The 15,125-nt window shown below is 42.5% G+C and overlaps 1 protein-coding gene across 1 annotated transcript in view; it reads left to right on the top strand.

Moving 5' to 3' along the window:
• The window catches only part of DGKI (diacylglycerol kinase iota), a 197,162-nt gene that overhangs the window by 74,308 nt on the left and 107,729 nt on the right, over window positions 1–15,125 (top strand). The window contains exon 18 of the mRNA XM_075343835.1: window positions 9,616–9,815. Coding sequence (XP_075199950.1) covers window positions 9,616–9,815 — 200 coding nt within the window. The remainder of the gene's footprint in view (window positions 1–9,615; window positions 9,816–15,125) is intronic.

The raw sequence follows: 15,125 nt of genomic DNA, 5'->3' as shown, positions 1-15,125 counted from the left end.
CCAGGTTATACCAGCTGTACATATATCATTATATACAGGAGATGCCCGGGTTATACCAGCTGTACATATATCATTATATACAGGAGATGTCCAGGTTATACCGGCTGTACATATATAATTATATACAGGAGATGCCCAGGTTATACCAGCTGTACATATATAATTATATACAGGAGATGCCCAGGTTATACCAGCTGTACATATATCATTATATACAGGAGATGCCCGGGTTATACCAGCTGTACATATATAATTATATACAGGAGATGCCCAGGTTATGCCAGCTGTACATATATAATTATATACAGGAGATGTCCAGGTTATGCCAGCTGTACATATATAATTATATACAGGAGATGCCCAGGTTATGCCAGCTGTACATATATAATTATATACAGGAGATGCCCAGGTTATACCGGCTGTACATATATAATTATATACAGGAGATGCCCAGGTTATACCAGCTGTACATATATCATTATATACAGGAGATGCCCAGGTTATACCAGCTGTACATATATAATTATATACAGGAGATGCCCAGGTTATACCAGCTGTACATATATAATTATATACAGGAGATGCCCGGGTTATACCGGCTGTACATATATAATTATATACAGGAGATGCCCAGGTTATACCGGCTGTACATATATAATTATATACAGGAGATGCCCAGTTTATACCAGCTGTACATATATCATTATATACAGGAGATGCCCGGGTTATACCAGCTGTACATATATAATTATATACAGGAGATGCCTGGGTTATACCAGCTGTACATATATCATTATATACAGGAGATGCCCAGGTTATACCAGCTATACATATATAATTATATACAGGAGATGCCCAGGTTATACCAGCTGTACATATATCATTATATACAGGAGATGCCCAGGTTATACCAGCTATACATATATAATTATATACAGGAGATGCCCAGGTTATACCAGCTATACATATATAATTATATACAGGAGATGCCCAGGTTATACCAGCTGTACATATATCATTATATACAGGAGATGCCCGGGTTATACCAGCTGTACATATATCATTATATACAGGAGATGTCCAGGTTATACCGGCTGTACATATATAATTATATACAGGAGATGCCCAGGTTATACCAGCTGTACATATATAATTATATACAGGATATACCCAGGTTATACCGGCTGTACATATATAATTATATACAGGAGATGCCCAGGTTATACCAGCTGTACATATATAATTATATACAGGAGATGCCCAGGTTATACCAGCTGTACATATATAATTATATACAGGAGATGCCCAGGTTATACCAGCTATACATATATAATTATATACAGGAGATGCCCAGGTTATACCGGCTGTACATATATAATTATATACAGGATATACCCAGGTTATACCGGCTGTACATATATAATTATATACAGGATATACCCAGGTTATAGCAGCTGTACATATATAATTATATACAGGAGATGCCCAGGTTATACCAGCTGTACATATATAATTATATACAGGAGATGCCCAGGTTATACCGGCTGTACATATATAATTATATACAGGAGATGCCCAGGTTATACCAGCTGTACATATATAATTATATACAGGAGATACCCAGGTTATACCAGCTGTACATATATAATTATATACAGGAGATGTCCAGGTTATACCGGCTGTACATATATAATTATATACAGGAGATGCCCAGGTTATACCAGCTGTACATATATAATTATATACAGGAGATACCCAGGTTATACCAGCTGTACATATATAATTATATACAGGAGATGTCCAGGTTATACCGGCTGTACATATATAATTATATACAGGATATGCCCAGGTTATACCGGCTGTACATATATAATTATATACAGGATATGCCCACGTTATACCGGCTGTACATATATAATTATATACAGGAGATGCCCAGGTTATACCGGCTATACATATATAATTATATACAGGAGATGCCCAGGTTATACCAGCTGTACATATATAATTATATACAGGAGATGTCCAGGTTATACCAGCTGTACATATATAATTATATACAGGAGATGTCCAGGTTATACCAGCTGTACATATATAATTATATACAGGAGATGCCCAGGTTATACCAGCTGTACATATATAATTATATACAGGAGATGCACAGGTTATACCAGCTGTACATATATAATTATATACAGGAGATGCCCAGGTTATACCAGCTGTACATATATAATTATATACAGGGGATGTCCAGGTTATACCGGCTGTACATATATAATTATATACAGGAGATGCACAGGTTATACCAGCTGTACATATAGAATTATATACATGAGATGTCTAGGTTATACCAGCTGTACATATATAATTATATACAGGAGATGCCCAGGTTATACCAGCTGTACATATATAATTATATACAGGAGATGCACAGGTTATACCAGCTGTACATATATAATTATATACAGGAGATGCTCAGGTTATACCGGCTGTACATATATAATTATATACAGGAGATGCCCAGGTTATACCGGCTGTACATATATAATTATATACAGGAGATGCCCAGGTTATACCAGCTGTACATATATAATTATATACAGGAGATGCACAGGTTATACCAGCTGTACATATATAATTATATACAGGAGATGTCCAGGTTATACCAGCTGTACATATATCATTATATACAGGAGATGACCGGGTTATACCAGCTGTATATATATAATTATATACAGGAGATACCCAGGTTATACCAGCTGTACATATATAATTATATACAGGAGATGCCCAGGTTATACCAGCTGTACATATATAATTATATACAGGTGATGCCCAGGTTATACCGGCTGTACATGTATAATTATATACAGGAGATGCCCAGGTTATACCAGCTGTACATATAGAATTATATACAGGAGATGTCCAGGTTATACCAGCTGTACATATATAATTATATACAGGAGATGCCCAGGTTATACCAGCTGTACATATATAATTATATACAGGAGATGCCCAGGTTATACCGGCTGTACATATATAATTATATACAGGAGATGCCCAGGTTATACCAGCTGTACATATATAATTATATACAGGAGATGTCCAGGTTATACCAGCTGTACATATATAATTATATACAGGAGATGCCCAGGTTATACCAGCTGTACATATATAATTATATACAGGAGATGTCCAGGTTATACCAGCTGTACATATATAATTATATACAGGAGATGCCCAGGTTATACCGGCTGTACATATATAATTATATACAGGAGATGCCCAGGTTATACCGGCTGTACATATATAATTATATGCAGGAGATACCCAGGTTATACCAGCTGTACATGTATAATTATATACAGGAGATGCCCAGGTTATACCAGCTGTACATATATAATTATATACAGGAGATGCCCAGGTTATACCGGCTGTACATATATAATTATATACAGGAGGTGCCCAGGTTATACCAGCTGTACATATATAATTATATACAGGAGGTGCCCAGGTTATACCTGCTGTACATATATAATTATATACAGGAGATGCCCGGGTTATACCAGCTGTACATATATAATTATATACAGGAGATGCCCGGGTTATACCAGCTGTACATATATAATTATATACAGGAGATGCCCAGGTTATACCAGCTGTACATATATAATTATATACAGGAGATGCCCAGGTTATAGCAGCTGTACATATATAATTATATACAGGAGATGCCCAGGTTATACCAGCTGTACATATATAATTATATACAGGAGGTGCCCAGGTTATACCGGCTGTACATATATAATTATATACAGGAGATGCCCGGGTTATACCAGCTGTACATATATAATTATATACAGGAGATGCCCGGGTTATACCAGCTGTACATATATAATTATATACAGGAGATGCCCAGGTTATACCGGCTGTACATATATAATTATATACAGGAGATGCCCAGGTTATAACAGCTGTACATATATAATTATATACAGGAGATGCCCGGGTTATACCAGCTGTACATATATAATTATATATAGGAGATACCCAGGTTATACCGGCTGTACATATATAATTATATACAGGAGATGCCCAGGTTATGCCAGCTGTACATATATAATTATATATAGGAGATGTCCAGGTTATGCCAGCTGTACATATATAATTATATACAGGAGATGCCCAGGTTATGCCAGCTGTACATATATAATTATATACAGGAGATGCCCAGGTTATACCGGCTGTACATATATAATTATATACAGGAGATGCCCAGGTTATACCAGCTGTACATATATCATTATATACAGGAGATGCCCAGGTTATACCAGCTGTACATATATAATTATATACAGGAGATGTCCAGGTTATACCGGCTGTACATATATAATTATATACAGGAGATGCCCAGGTTATACCAGCTGTACATATATAATTATATACAGGAGATGCCCAGGTTATACCAGCTGTACATATATAATTATATACAGGAGATGCCCGGGTTATACCGGCTGTACATATATAATTATATACAGGAGATGCCCAGGTTATACCGGCTGTACATATATAATTATATACAGGAGATGCCCAGTTTATACCAGCTGTACATGTATCATTATATACAGGAGATGCCCGGGTTATACCAGCTGTACATATATAATTATATACAGGAGATGCCTGGGTTATACCAGCTGTACATATATCATTATATACAGGAGATGCCCAGGTTATACCAGCTATACATATATAATTATATACAGGAGATGCCCAGGTTATACCAGCTGTACATATATCATTATATACAGGAGATGCCCAGGTTATACCAGCTATACATATATAATTATATACAGGAGATGCCCAGGTTATACCAGCTGTACATATATAATTATATACAGGAGATGTCCAGGTTATACCAGCTGTACATATATAATTATATACAGGAGATGCCCAGGTTATACCGGCTGTACATATATCATTATATACAGGAGATGACCGGGTTATACCAGCTGTACATATATCATTATATACAGGAGATGTCCAGGTTATACCGGCTGTACATATATAATTATATACAGGAGATGCCCAGGTTATACCAGCTGTACATATATAATTATATACAGGAGATGCCCAGGTTATACCAGCTGTACATATAGAATTATATACAGGAGATGTCCAGGTTATACCAGCTGTACATATATAATTATATACAGGAGATGCCCAGGTTATACCAGCTGTACATATATAATTATATACAGGAGATGCCCAGGTTATACCGGCTGTACATATATAATTATATACAGGAGATGCCCAGGTTATACCAGCTGTACATATATAATTATATACAGGAGATGTCCAGGTTATACCAGCTGTACATATATAATTATATACAGGAGATGCCCAGGTTATATAATTATATACAGGAGATGCCCAGGTTATACCAGCTGTACATATATAATTATATACAGGAGATACCAGGTTATACCGGCTGTACATATATAATTATATACAGGAGATGCCCAGGTTATACCAGCTGTACATATATAATTATATACAGGAGATACCCAGGTTATACCAGCTGTACATATATAATTATATACAGGAGATGTCCAGGTTATACCGGCTGTACATATATAATTATATACAGGAGATGCCCAGGTTATACCAGCTGTACATATATAATTATATACAGGAGATACCCAGGTTATACCAGCTGTACATATATAATTATATACAGGAGATGTCCAGGTTATACCGGCTGTACATATATAATTATATACAGGAGATGTCCAGGTTATACCGGCTGTACATATATAATTATATACAGGATATGCCCAGGTTATACCGGCTGTACATATATAATTATATACAGGATATGCCCAGGTTATACCGGCTGTACATATATAATTATATACAGGATATGCCCAGGTTATGCCGGCTATACATATATAATTATATACAGGAGATGCCCAGGTTATACCGGCTGTACATATATAATTATATACAGGAGATGCCCAGGTTATACCAGCTGTACATATATAATTATATACAGGAGATGCCCAGGTTATACCGGCTGTACATATATAATTATATACAGGAGATGCCCAGGTTATACCAGCTGTACATATATAATTATATACAGGAGATGTCCAGGTTATACCAGCTGTACATATATAATTATATACAGGAGATGTCCAGGTTATACCAGCTGTACATATATAATTATATACAGGAGATGCCCAAGTTATACCAGCTGTACATATATAATTATATACAGGAGATGCACAGGTTATACCAGCTGTACATATATAATTATATACAGGAGATGCCCAGGTTATACCAGCTGTACATATATAATTATATACAGGGGATGTCCAGGTTATACCGGCTGTACATATATAATTATATACATGAGATGTCCAGGTTATACCAGCTGTACATATATAATTATATACAGGAGATGCCCAGGTTATACCAGCTGTACATGTATAATTATATACAGGAGATGCACAGGTTATACCAGCTGTACATATATAATTATATACAGGAGATACCCAGGTTATACCAGCTGTACATATATAATTATATACAGGAGATGTCCAGGTTATACCAGCTGTACATATATCATTATATACAGGAGATGACCGGGTTATACCAGCTGTACATGTATAATTATATACAGGAGATGCCCAGGTTATAGCAGCTGTACATATAGAATTATATACAGGAGATGTCCAGGTTATACCAGCTGTACATATATAATTATATACAGGAGATACCCAGGTTATACCAGCTGTACATATATAATTATATACAGGAGATGCCCAGGTTATACCAGCTGTACATATATAATTATATACAGGTGATGCCCAGGTTATACCGGCTGTACATGTATAATTATATACAGGAGATGCCCAGGTTATACCAGCTGTACATATAGAATTATATACAGGAGATGTCCAGGTTATACCAGCTGTACATATATAATTATATACAGGAGATGCCCAGGTTATACCAGCTGTACATATATAATTATATACAGGAGATGCCCAGGTTATACCGGCTGTACATATATAATTATATACAGGAGATGCCCAGGTTATACCAGCTGTACATATATAATTATATACAGGAGATGTCCAGGTTATACCAGCTGTACATATATAATTATATACAGGAGATGCCCAGGTTATACCAGCTGTACATATATAATTATATACAGGAGATACCCAGGTTATACCAGCTGTACATATATAATTATATACAGGAGATGCCCAGGTTATACCGGCTGTACATATATAATTATATACAGGAGATGCCCAGGTTATACCAGCCGTACATATATAATTATATACAGGAGATGCCCAGGTTATACCGGCTGTACATATATAATTATATACAGGAGATGCCCAGGTTATAGCGGCTGTACATATATAATTATATACAGGAGATGCCCAGGTTATACCGGCTGTACATATATAATTATATACAGGAGATGCCCGGGTTATACCGGCTGTACATATATAATTATATACAGGAGATGGCCAGGTTATACCAGCTGTACATATATAATTATACACAGGAGATGCCCTGGTTATACCAGCTGTACATATATAATTATATACAGGAGATGCCCGGGTTATACCAGCTGTACATATATAATTATATGCAGGAGATGTCCAGGTTATACCGGCTGTACATATATAATTATATACAGGAGATGCCCGGGTTATATCAGCTGTACATATATAATTATATACAGGAGATGCCCGGGTTATATCAGCTGTACATATATAATTATATACAGGAGATGTCCTGGTTATACCGGCTGTACATATATAATTATATACAGGAGATGCCCGGGTTATACCGGCTGTACATATATAATTATATACAGGAGATGTCCAGGTTATACCAGCTGTACATATATAATTATATACAGGAGATGCCCAGGTTATACCGGCTGTACATATATAATTATATACAGGAGATGCCCGGGTTATACCAGCTGTACATATATAATTATATGCAGGAGATGCCCGGGTTATACCAGCTGTACATATATAATTATATACAGGAGATGCCCGGGTTATATCAGCTGTACATATATAATTATATACAGGAGATGCCCGGGTTATATCAGCTGTACATATATAATTATATACAGGAGATACCCAGGTTATACAGCTGTACATATATAATTATATACAGGAGATGCCCAGGTTATACCAGCTGTACATATATAATTATATACAGGAGATGCCCAGGTTATACCAGCTGTACATATATAATTATATACAGGAGATGCCCAGGTTATACCAGCTGTACATATATAATTATATACAGGAGATGCCCAGGTTATACCAGCTGTACATATATAATTATATACAGGAGATGCCCAGGTTATACCAGCTGTACATATATAATTATATACAGGAGATGCCCAGGTTATACCAGCTGTACATATATAATTATATACAGGATATGCCCAGGTTATAGCAGCTGTACATATATAATTATATACAGGAGATGCCCAGGTTATACCAGCTGTACATATATAATTATATACAGGAGATACCCAGGTTATACCGGCTGTACATATATATTTATATACAGGAGATGCCCAGGTTATACCAGCTGTACATATATAATTATATACAGGAGATGCCCAGGTTATACCAGCTGTACATATATAATTATATACAGGAGATGCCCAGGTTATACCAGCTGTACATATATAATTATATACAGGAGATGCCCAGGTTATACCAGCTGTACATATATAATTATATACAGGAGATGCCCAGGTTATAGCAGCTGTACATATATAATTATATACAGGAGATGCCCAGGTTATAGCAGCTGTACATATATAATTATATACAGGAGATGCCCAGGTTATACCAGCTGTACATATATAATTATATACAGGAGATACCCAGGTTATACCGGCTGTACATATATAATTATATACAGGAGATACCCAGGTTATACCGGCTGTACATATATAATTATATACAGGAGATGCCCGGGTTATACCAGCTGTACATATATAATTATATGCAGGAGATGCCCGGGTTATACCAGCTGTACATATATAGTTATATACAGGAGATGCCCGGGTTATATCAGCTGTACATATATAATTATATACAGGAGATGCCCGGGTTATATCAGCTGTACATATATAATTATATACAGGAGATACCCAGGTTATACAGCTGTACATATATAATTATATACAGGAGATGCCCAGGTTATACCAGCTGTACATATATAATTATATACAGGAGATACCCAGGTTATACCAGCTGTACATATATAATTATATACAGGAGATGCCCAGGTTATACCGGCTGTACATATATAATTATATACAGGAGATGCCCAGGTTATACCAGCTGTACATATATAATTATATACAGGAGATACCCAGGTTATACCAGCTGTACTTATATAATTATATACAGGAGATGTCCAGGTTATACCAGCTGTACATATATAATTATATACAGGAGATGCCCAGGTTATACCGGCTTTACATATATAATTATATGTAGGAGATGCCCGGGTTATACCAGCGTGCTTGATGTCGCTATATCCTTGTGTCTTCAGGCCGCCCTGCAGGTCGGTGGTCACGGTGAGAGGCTTCACCAGTGCAGAGAGGTGACCCTGCTGACGTACAAGGCCATCCCCATGCAGGTGGACGGGGAGCCCTGCCGCCTCGCCCCCTCCCTCATCCGCATCTCCTTAAGGAACCAAGCTAACATGGTGCAGAAGAGCAAGAGGAGAACGTCCATGCCGTTACTGAATGAGTGAGTCACAGCGCCCCCGGTGGTGACAGGCACACATTACCTCCCTGGAGGACTCATGATCTTGCTATCTTCACATGTACTCCGGCATTAGTACATGGGGTCCTGTTACAGATTTGGAATTGCCCGGGGTCTGGTGGGCATGGGGTGGGGGAGGGGTGCACAGATTTGGGCTGTGTGTGCTCCGCAGCGATATTTTCTTTGCTTTTTTGTCATTTTACATTGTTGATGGCGGCGTTATCATGTTCCTTTTACATCTCACCTCAAAGTGTTGTCCCGGGGGTAATAGCGATGCCCAAATTTCCCGGAGGGTCTAGTACAGCTGCCCTGGTGTCCCGGAAGGTCTATTAAAGCTGCCCTGGTGTCCCCGAGGGTCTAGTGCAGTTGCCCTGGTGTCCCGGAAGGTCTATTACAGCTGCCCTGGTGTCCCGGAGGGTCTAGTACAGCTGCCCTGGTGTCCCGGAGGGTCTAGTACAGCCGCCCTGGTGTCCCGGAGGGTCTAGTACAGCCGCCCTCGTGTCCCGGAGGATCTATTACAGCTGCCCTGGTGTCCCGGAGAGTCTAGTACAGCTGCCCTGGTGTCCCGGAGGGTCTAGTACAGCCGCCCTGGTGTCCCAGAGGGTCTAGTACAGCTGCCCTGGTGTCCCGGAGGGTCTAGTACAGCTGCCCTGGTGTCCCGGAGGGTCTAGTACAGCTTCCCTGGTGTCCCGGAGGGTCTAGTGCAGTTGCCCTGGTGTCCTTGAGGGTCTAGTACAGCTGCCCTGGTGTCCCGGAGGGTCTAGTACAGCCACCCTGGTGTCCCGGAGGGTCTAGTACAGCTGCCCTGGTGTCCCGGAGGGTCTAGTGCAGTTGCCCTGGTGTCCCGGAGGGTCTAGTACAGCCACCCTGGTGTCCCGGAGGGTCTAGTACAGCTGCCCTGGTGTCCCGGAGGGTCTAGTGCAGTTGCCCTGGTGTCCTTGAGAGTCTAGTACAGCTGCCCTGGTGTCCCAGAGGGTCTATTACAGCCGCCCTGGTGTCCGGAGGGTCTAGTGTAGTTGCCCTGGTGTCCTTGAGAGTCTAGTACAGCTGCCCTGGTGTCCCGGAGGGTCTAGTACAGCTGCCCTGGTGTCCCGGAGGGTCTAGTGTAGTTGCCCTGGTGTCCTTGAGAGTCTAGTACAGCTGCCCTGGTGTCCCGGAGGGTCTAGTACAGCTGCCCTGGTGTCCCGGAGGGTCTAGTGCAGTTGCCCTGGTGTCCTTGAGGGTCTAGTACAGCTGCCCTGGTGTCCCGGGGGTCTAGTACAGCTGCCCTGGTGTCCCGGAGGGTCTAGTGCAGCTTCCCTGGTGTCCCGGAGGGTCTAGTGCAGTTGCCCTGGTGTCCTTGAGGGTCTAGTACAGCTGCCCTGGTGTCCCGGAGGGTCTAGTACAGCCACCCTGGTGTCCCGGAGGGTCTAGTACAGCTGCCCTGGTGTCCCGGAGGGTCTAGTACAGCTGTCCTGGTGTCCCGGAGGGTCTAGTACAGCTGCCCTGGTGTCCTGGAGGGTCTAGTACAGCTGCCCTGGTGTCCCAGAGGGTCTAGTACAGCTGCCCTGGTGTCCCGGAGGGTCTAGTGCAGTTGCCCTGGTGTCCTTGATGGTCTAGTACAGCTGCCCTGGTGTCCCGGAGGGTCTAGTACGGCTGCCCTGGTGTCCCGGAGGGTCTAGTACAGCTGCCCTGGTGTCCCAGAGGGTCTAGTACAGCTGCCCTGGTGTCCCGGAGGGTCTAGTGCAGTTGCCCTGGTGTCCTTGAGGGTCTAGTACAGCTGCCCTGGTGTCCCGGGGGTCTAGTACAGCTGCCCTGGTGTCCCGGAGGGTCTAGTGCAGCTTCCCTGGTGTCCCGGAGGGTCTAGTGCAGTTGCCCTGGTGTCCTTGAGGGTCTAGTACAGCTGCCCTGGTGTCCCGGAGGGTCTAGTACAGCCACCCTGGTGTCCCGGAGGGTCTAGTACAGCTGCCCTGGTGTCCCGGAGGTTCTAGTGCAGTTGCCCTGGTGTCCCGGAGGGTCTAGTACAGCCACCCTGGTGTCCCGGAGGGTCTAGTACAGCTGCCCTGGTGTCCCGGAGGGTCTAGTGCAGTTGCCCTGGTGTCCTTGAGAGTCTAGTACAGCTGCCCTGGTGTCCCGGAGGGTCTATTACAGCCGCCCTGGTGTCCGGAGGGTTTAGTACAGTTGCCCTGGTGTCATGGAGGGTCTAGTGTAGTTGCCCTGGTGTCCTTGAGAGTCTAGTACAGCTGCCCTGGTGTCCCAGAGGGTCTATTACAGCTGCCCTGGTGTCCTGGAGAGTCTATTACATTACAGCTGCCCTGGTGTCCCGGAGGGTCTAGTGCAGTTGCCTTGGTGTCCTTGAGGGTCTAGTACAGCTGCCCTGGTGTCCCGGAGGGTCTAGTGCAGTTGCCCTGGTGTCCTTGAGGGTCTAGTACAGCTGCCCTGGTGTCCCGGGGGTCTAGTACAGCTGCCCTGGTGTCCCGGAGGGTCTAGTACAGCTGCCCTGGTGTCCCGGAGGGTCTAGTACAGCTGTCCTGGTGTCCCGGAGGGTCTAGTACAGCTGCCCTGGTGTCCTGGAGGGTCTAGTACAGCTGCCCTGGTGTCCCAGAGGGTCTAGTACAGCTGCCCTGGTGTCCCGGAGGGTCTAGTGCAGTTGCCCTGGTGTCCTTGATGGTCTAGTACAGCTGCCCTGGTGTCCCGGAGGGTCTAGTACGGCTGCCCTGGTGTCCCGGAGGGTCTAGTACAGCTGCCCTGGTGTCCCAGAGGGTCTAGTACAGCTGCCCTGGTGTCCCGGAGGGTCTAGTGCAGTTGCCCTGGTGTCCTTGAGGGTCTAGTACAGCTGCCCTGGTGTCCCGGAGGGTCTAGTACAGCCGCCCTGGTGTCCCGGAGGGTCTAGTACAGCCGCCCTGGTGTCCCGGAGGGTCTAGTGCAGTTGCCCTGGGTCCTTGAGGGTCTAGTACAGCTGCCCTGGTGTCCCGGAGTGTCTAGTGCAGTTGCCCTGGTGTCCTTGAGGGTCTAGTACAGCCGCCCTGGTGTCCCGGAGGGTCTAGTACAGCCGCCCTGGTGTCCCGGAGGGTCTAGTGCAGTTGCCCTGGTGTCCCAGAGGGTCTAGTACAGCTGCTTTGGTGTCCTGGAGGGTCTAGTACAGCTGCCCTGGTGTCCTGGGTGGGATTCTGCCTAGTTATTCGGAAAGAAGGGGATTAGAGTTGCCATTCAGGATGCTGGGAAAGCTGAGTAAGAACATAGTCGCGCCTATACAACTTTCCTACAATCCTGAGTGTCAAAACAACAACATAGGTTAAACAGGGGCATATCAGGGCATTTGTAAGTAGATTTGCCATTCAGGACACTAAGAAAGTTGGGTGAGAACCAGTTTGACCACCATTACTAGGTCTAGTTGTCTGAATGGCAAATCTGCCTCGTTATGTGACAGTAGTGAACGCTGGAGATGTAGGACAGTATTTATAGGTGAACCTGCCCTTCAGGACACTGGGAAAGCTGGGTGAGACAACCCCTATTACAGCTTTCCTAGGATCCTGATTGGTAAATCTGCCTCATTATGTGACAGTAGTGAACGCTGGAGATGTAGGACAGTATTTATAGGAGAATCTGCCCTTCAGGACACTGGGAAAGCTGGGTGAGACAACTCCATTACGCTTTCCCAGCACCATAAATGACATTTCAGGAGGGAAAGTAGAGGCTTACACCTGACTTTTCTAGGAGGAATTGCCATTCTGGACACTAGGAAAGCTGAGTAAGAACCAGCATTGGCACTAATACAACTTTCCTTGTATCCTGAACGGCAAACCTGCCTAGTTATGAAGCGGTAGTGAAAGTGAAGATGTACTTATCAGGGCATTTCTAGGTTAATTTGCCATTCAGGACACTAGGAAAGCTGGGTGAGAACCAATATGGCAACATTACAGATAATTTAGCAACAGTATTAAATCAGGGGATGTGTCTATGCCTTTCTTTCTTGGTATATTTGCCATGCAGGACACTAGGAAAGCTGGGTGAGACAATCCCCATTACAGCTTTCCTAGGAGTAGAAGATTACACCGGACTTTTCTAGGAGGAATTGCCATTCAGGACACTAAGAAAGCTGAATAAAAACCAGCATGGCACTAATACAGCTTTCCTAGTATCCTGAATGGCAAATCTGCCTAGCTATGAAATAGTAGTGAAGATGTACTTAACAGTGCATTTATAGGTGGATTTGCCATTCTCGCCACTTAGAAAGCTGGGTGATCCCCATTGCAGCTTTCCTAGGACCCTAAATGGCAAATCTAGAGGGAAAGTAGAGGATTACACCTCATTTTTCTAGGTGTACTTGCCATTCAGGATACTAGGAAAGCTGGGTGAGAACCAATATGGCAACATTACATTTGTTTTAGCATCATGGATAGCAATCATGCAACAGGGGATGTGTCTGCGCATTTCTTTGTATATTGGCCATGCAGGACACTAGGAAGGTTGGGTGAGATTACTCTAGTTATGGTCGCCGATACAGCTTTCCTGGTATCCTGAATGGCAAATCTGCCTGGTTGTGAAACAGTAGTGAAGTACTGCATATGTCATGACGTATATATATATATTTTGCCATTCAGGACACTAGGAAAGCTGGGTGAGAACCATTGAGGATAACAAAGCAGCATTTCTGATTTCTAATGTCATGAAGGGTAAATTTGCCTCATGAGTAGGAAAGTAGAAAATGAAAATTGGCATTTAAGGTTTGACTTTCAGGACACCTGGAAAGCTGGGTGAGAACCATTGTGGACAAGAATACAGCTTCTTTAGTATCCTGAGTGGCAAATATTCTAAGTTGTACAATAATAGTAAAGCAGGGGATGAGCCGCTGCATTTCTGGCTTCATCTGCCATGCAGGACTGGAGGAAAGTTGGGTGAGGTGGCTACTATATTGTCCTGAATGGCAAATCTGCCCAGCATTGCAGCAGTAGTAATGCAGAATTGTCATTCAGGGCACTGGGAAAGCTGAGTAAGAACCAATTTGCCCACTTTTGCAGCTTTTCTAGTATCCTGAATGGCAAGTATTGCAGCACTAGTAATGAGTTATGATATGTGTATGTACATTTGCCATGCAGGACACTAGAAAAGCTGTGTGACTCCGCTTCCAATATGACTGTAAATACAACTTGTTTTACAATCCTGAATGGCAAATCTGCCCAGTATTGCAACAGTTGTTAAGCAAGGGTGTCATTCAGGACTCTAGGAAAGCTGGGTGACAACCGATATGGAAATAAGTACATCTTTTCTTGGATCCTGAATGGCAATTCTGCCTAGTATCGCGACAGCTGATAA

The sequence above is a fragment of the Anomaloglossus baeobatrachus genome, chromosome 4 (genome assembly GCF_048569485.1).
Source record: "Anomaloglossus baeobatrachus isolate aAnoBae1 chromosome 4, aAnoBae1.hap1, whole genome shotgun sequence".
NCBI classification, from domain to species: Eukaryota; Metazoa; Chordata; class Amphibia; order Anura; family Aromobatidae; genus Anomaloglossus; species Anomaloglossus baeobatrachus.
This window is presented reverse-complemented; position numbering and strand designations above follow the sequence as displayed.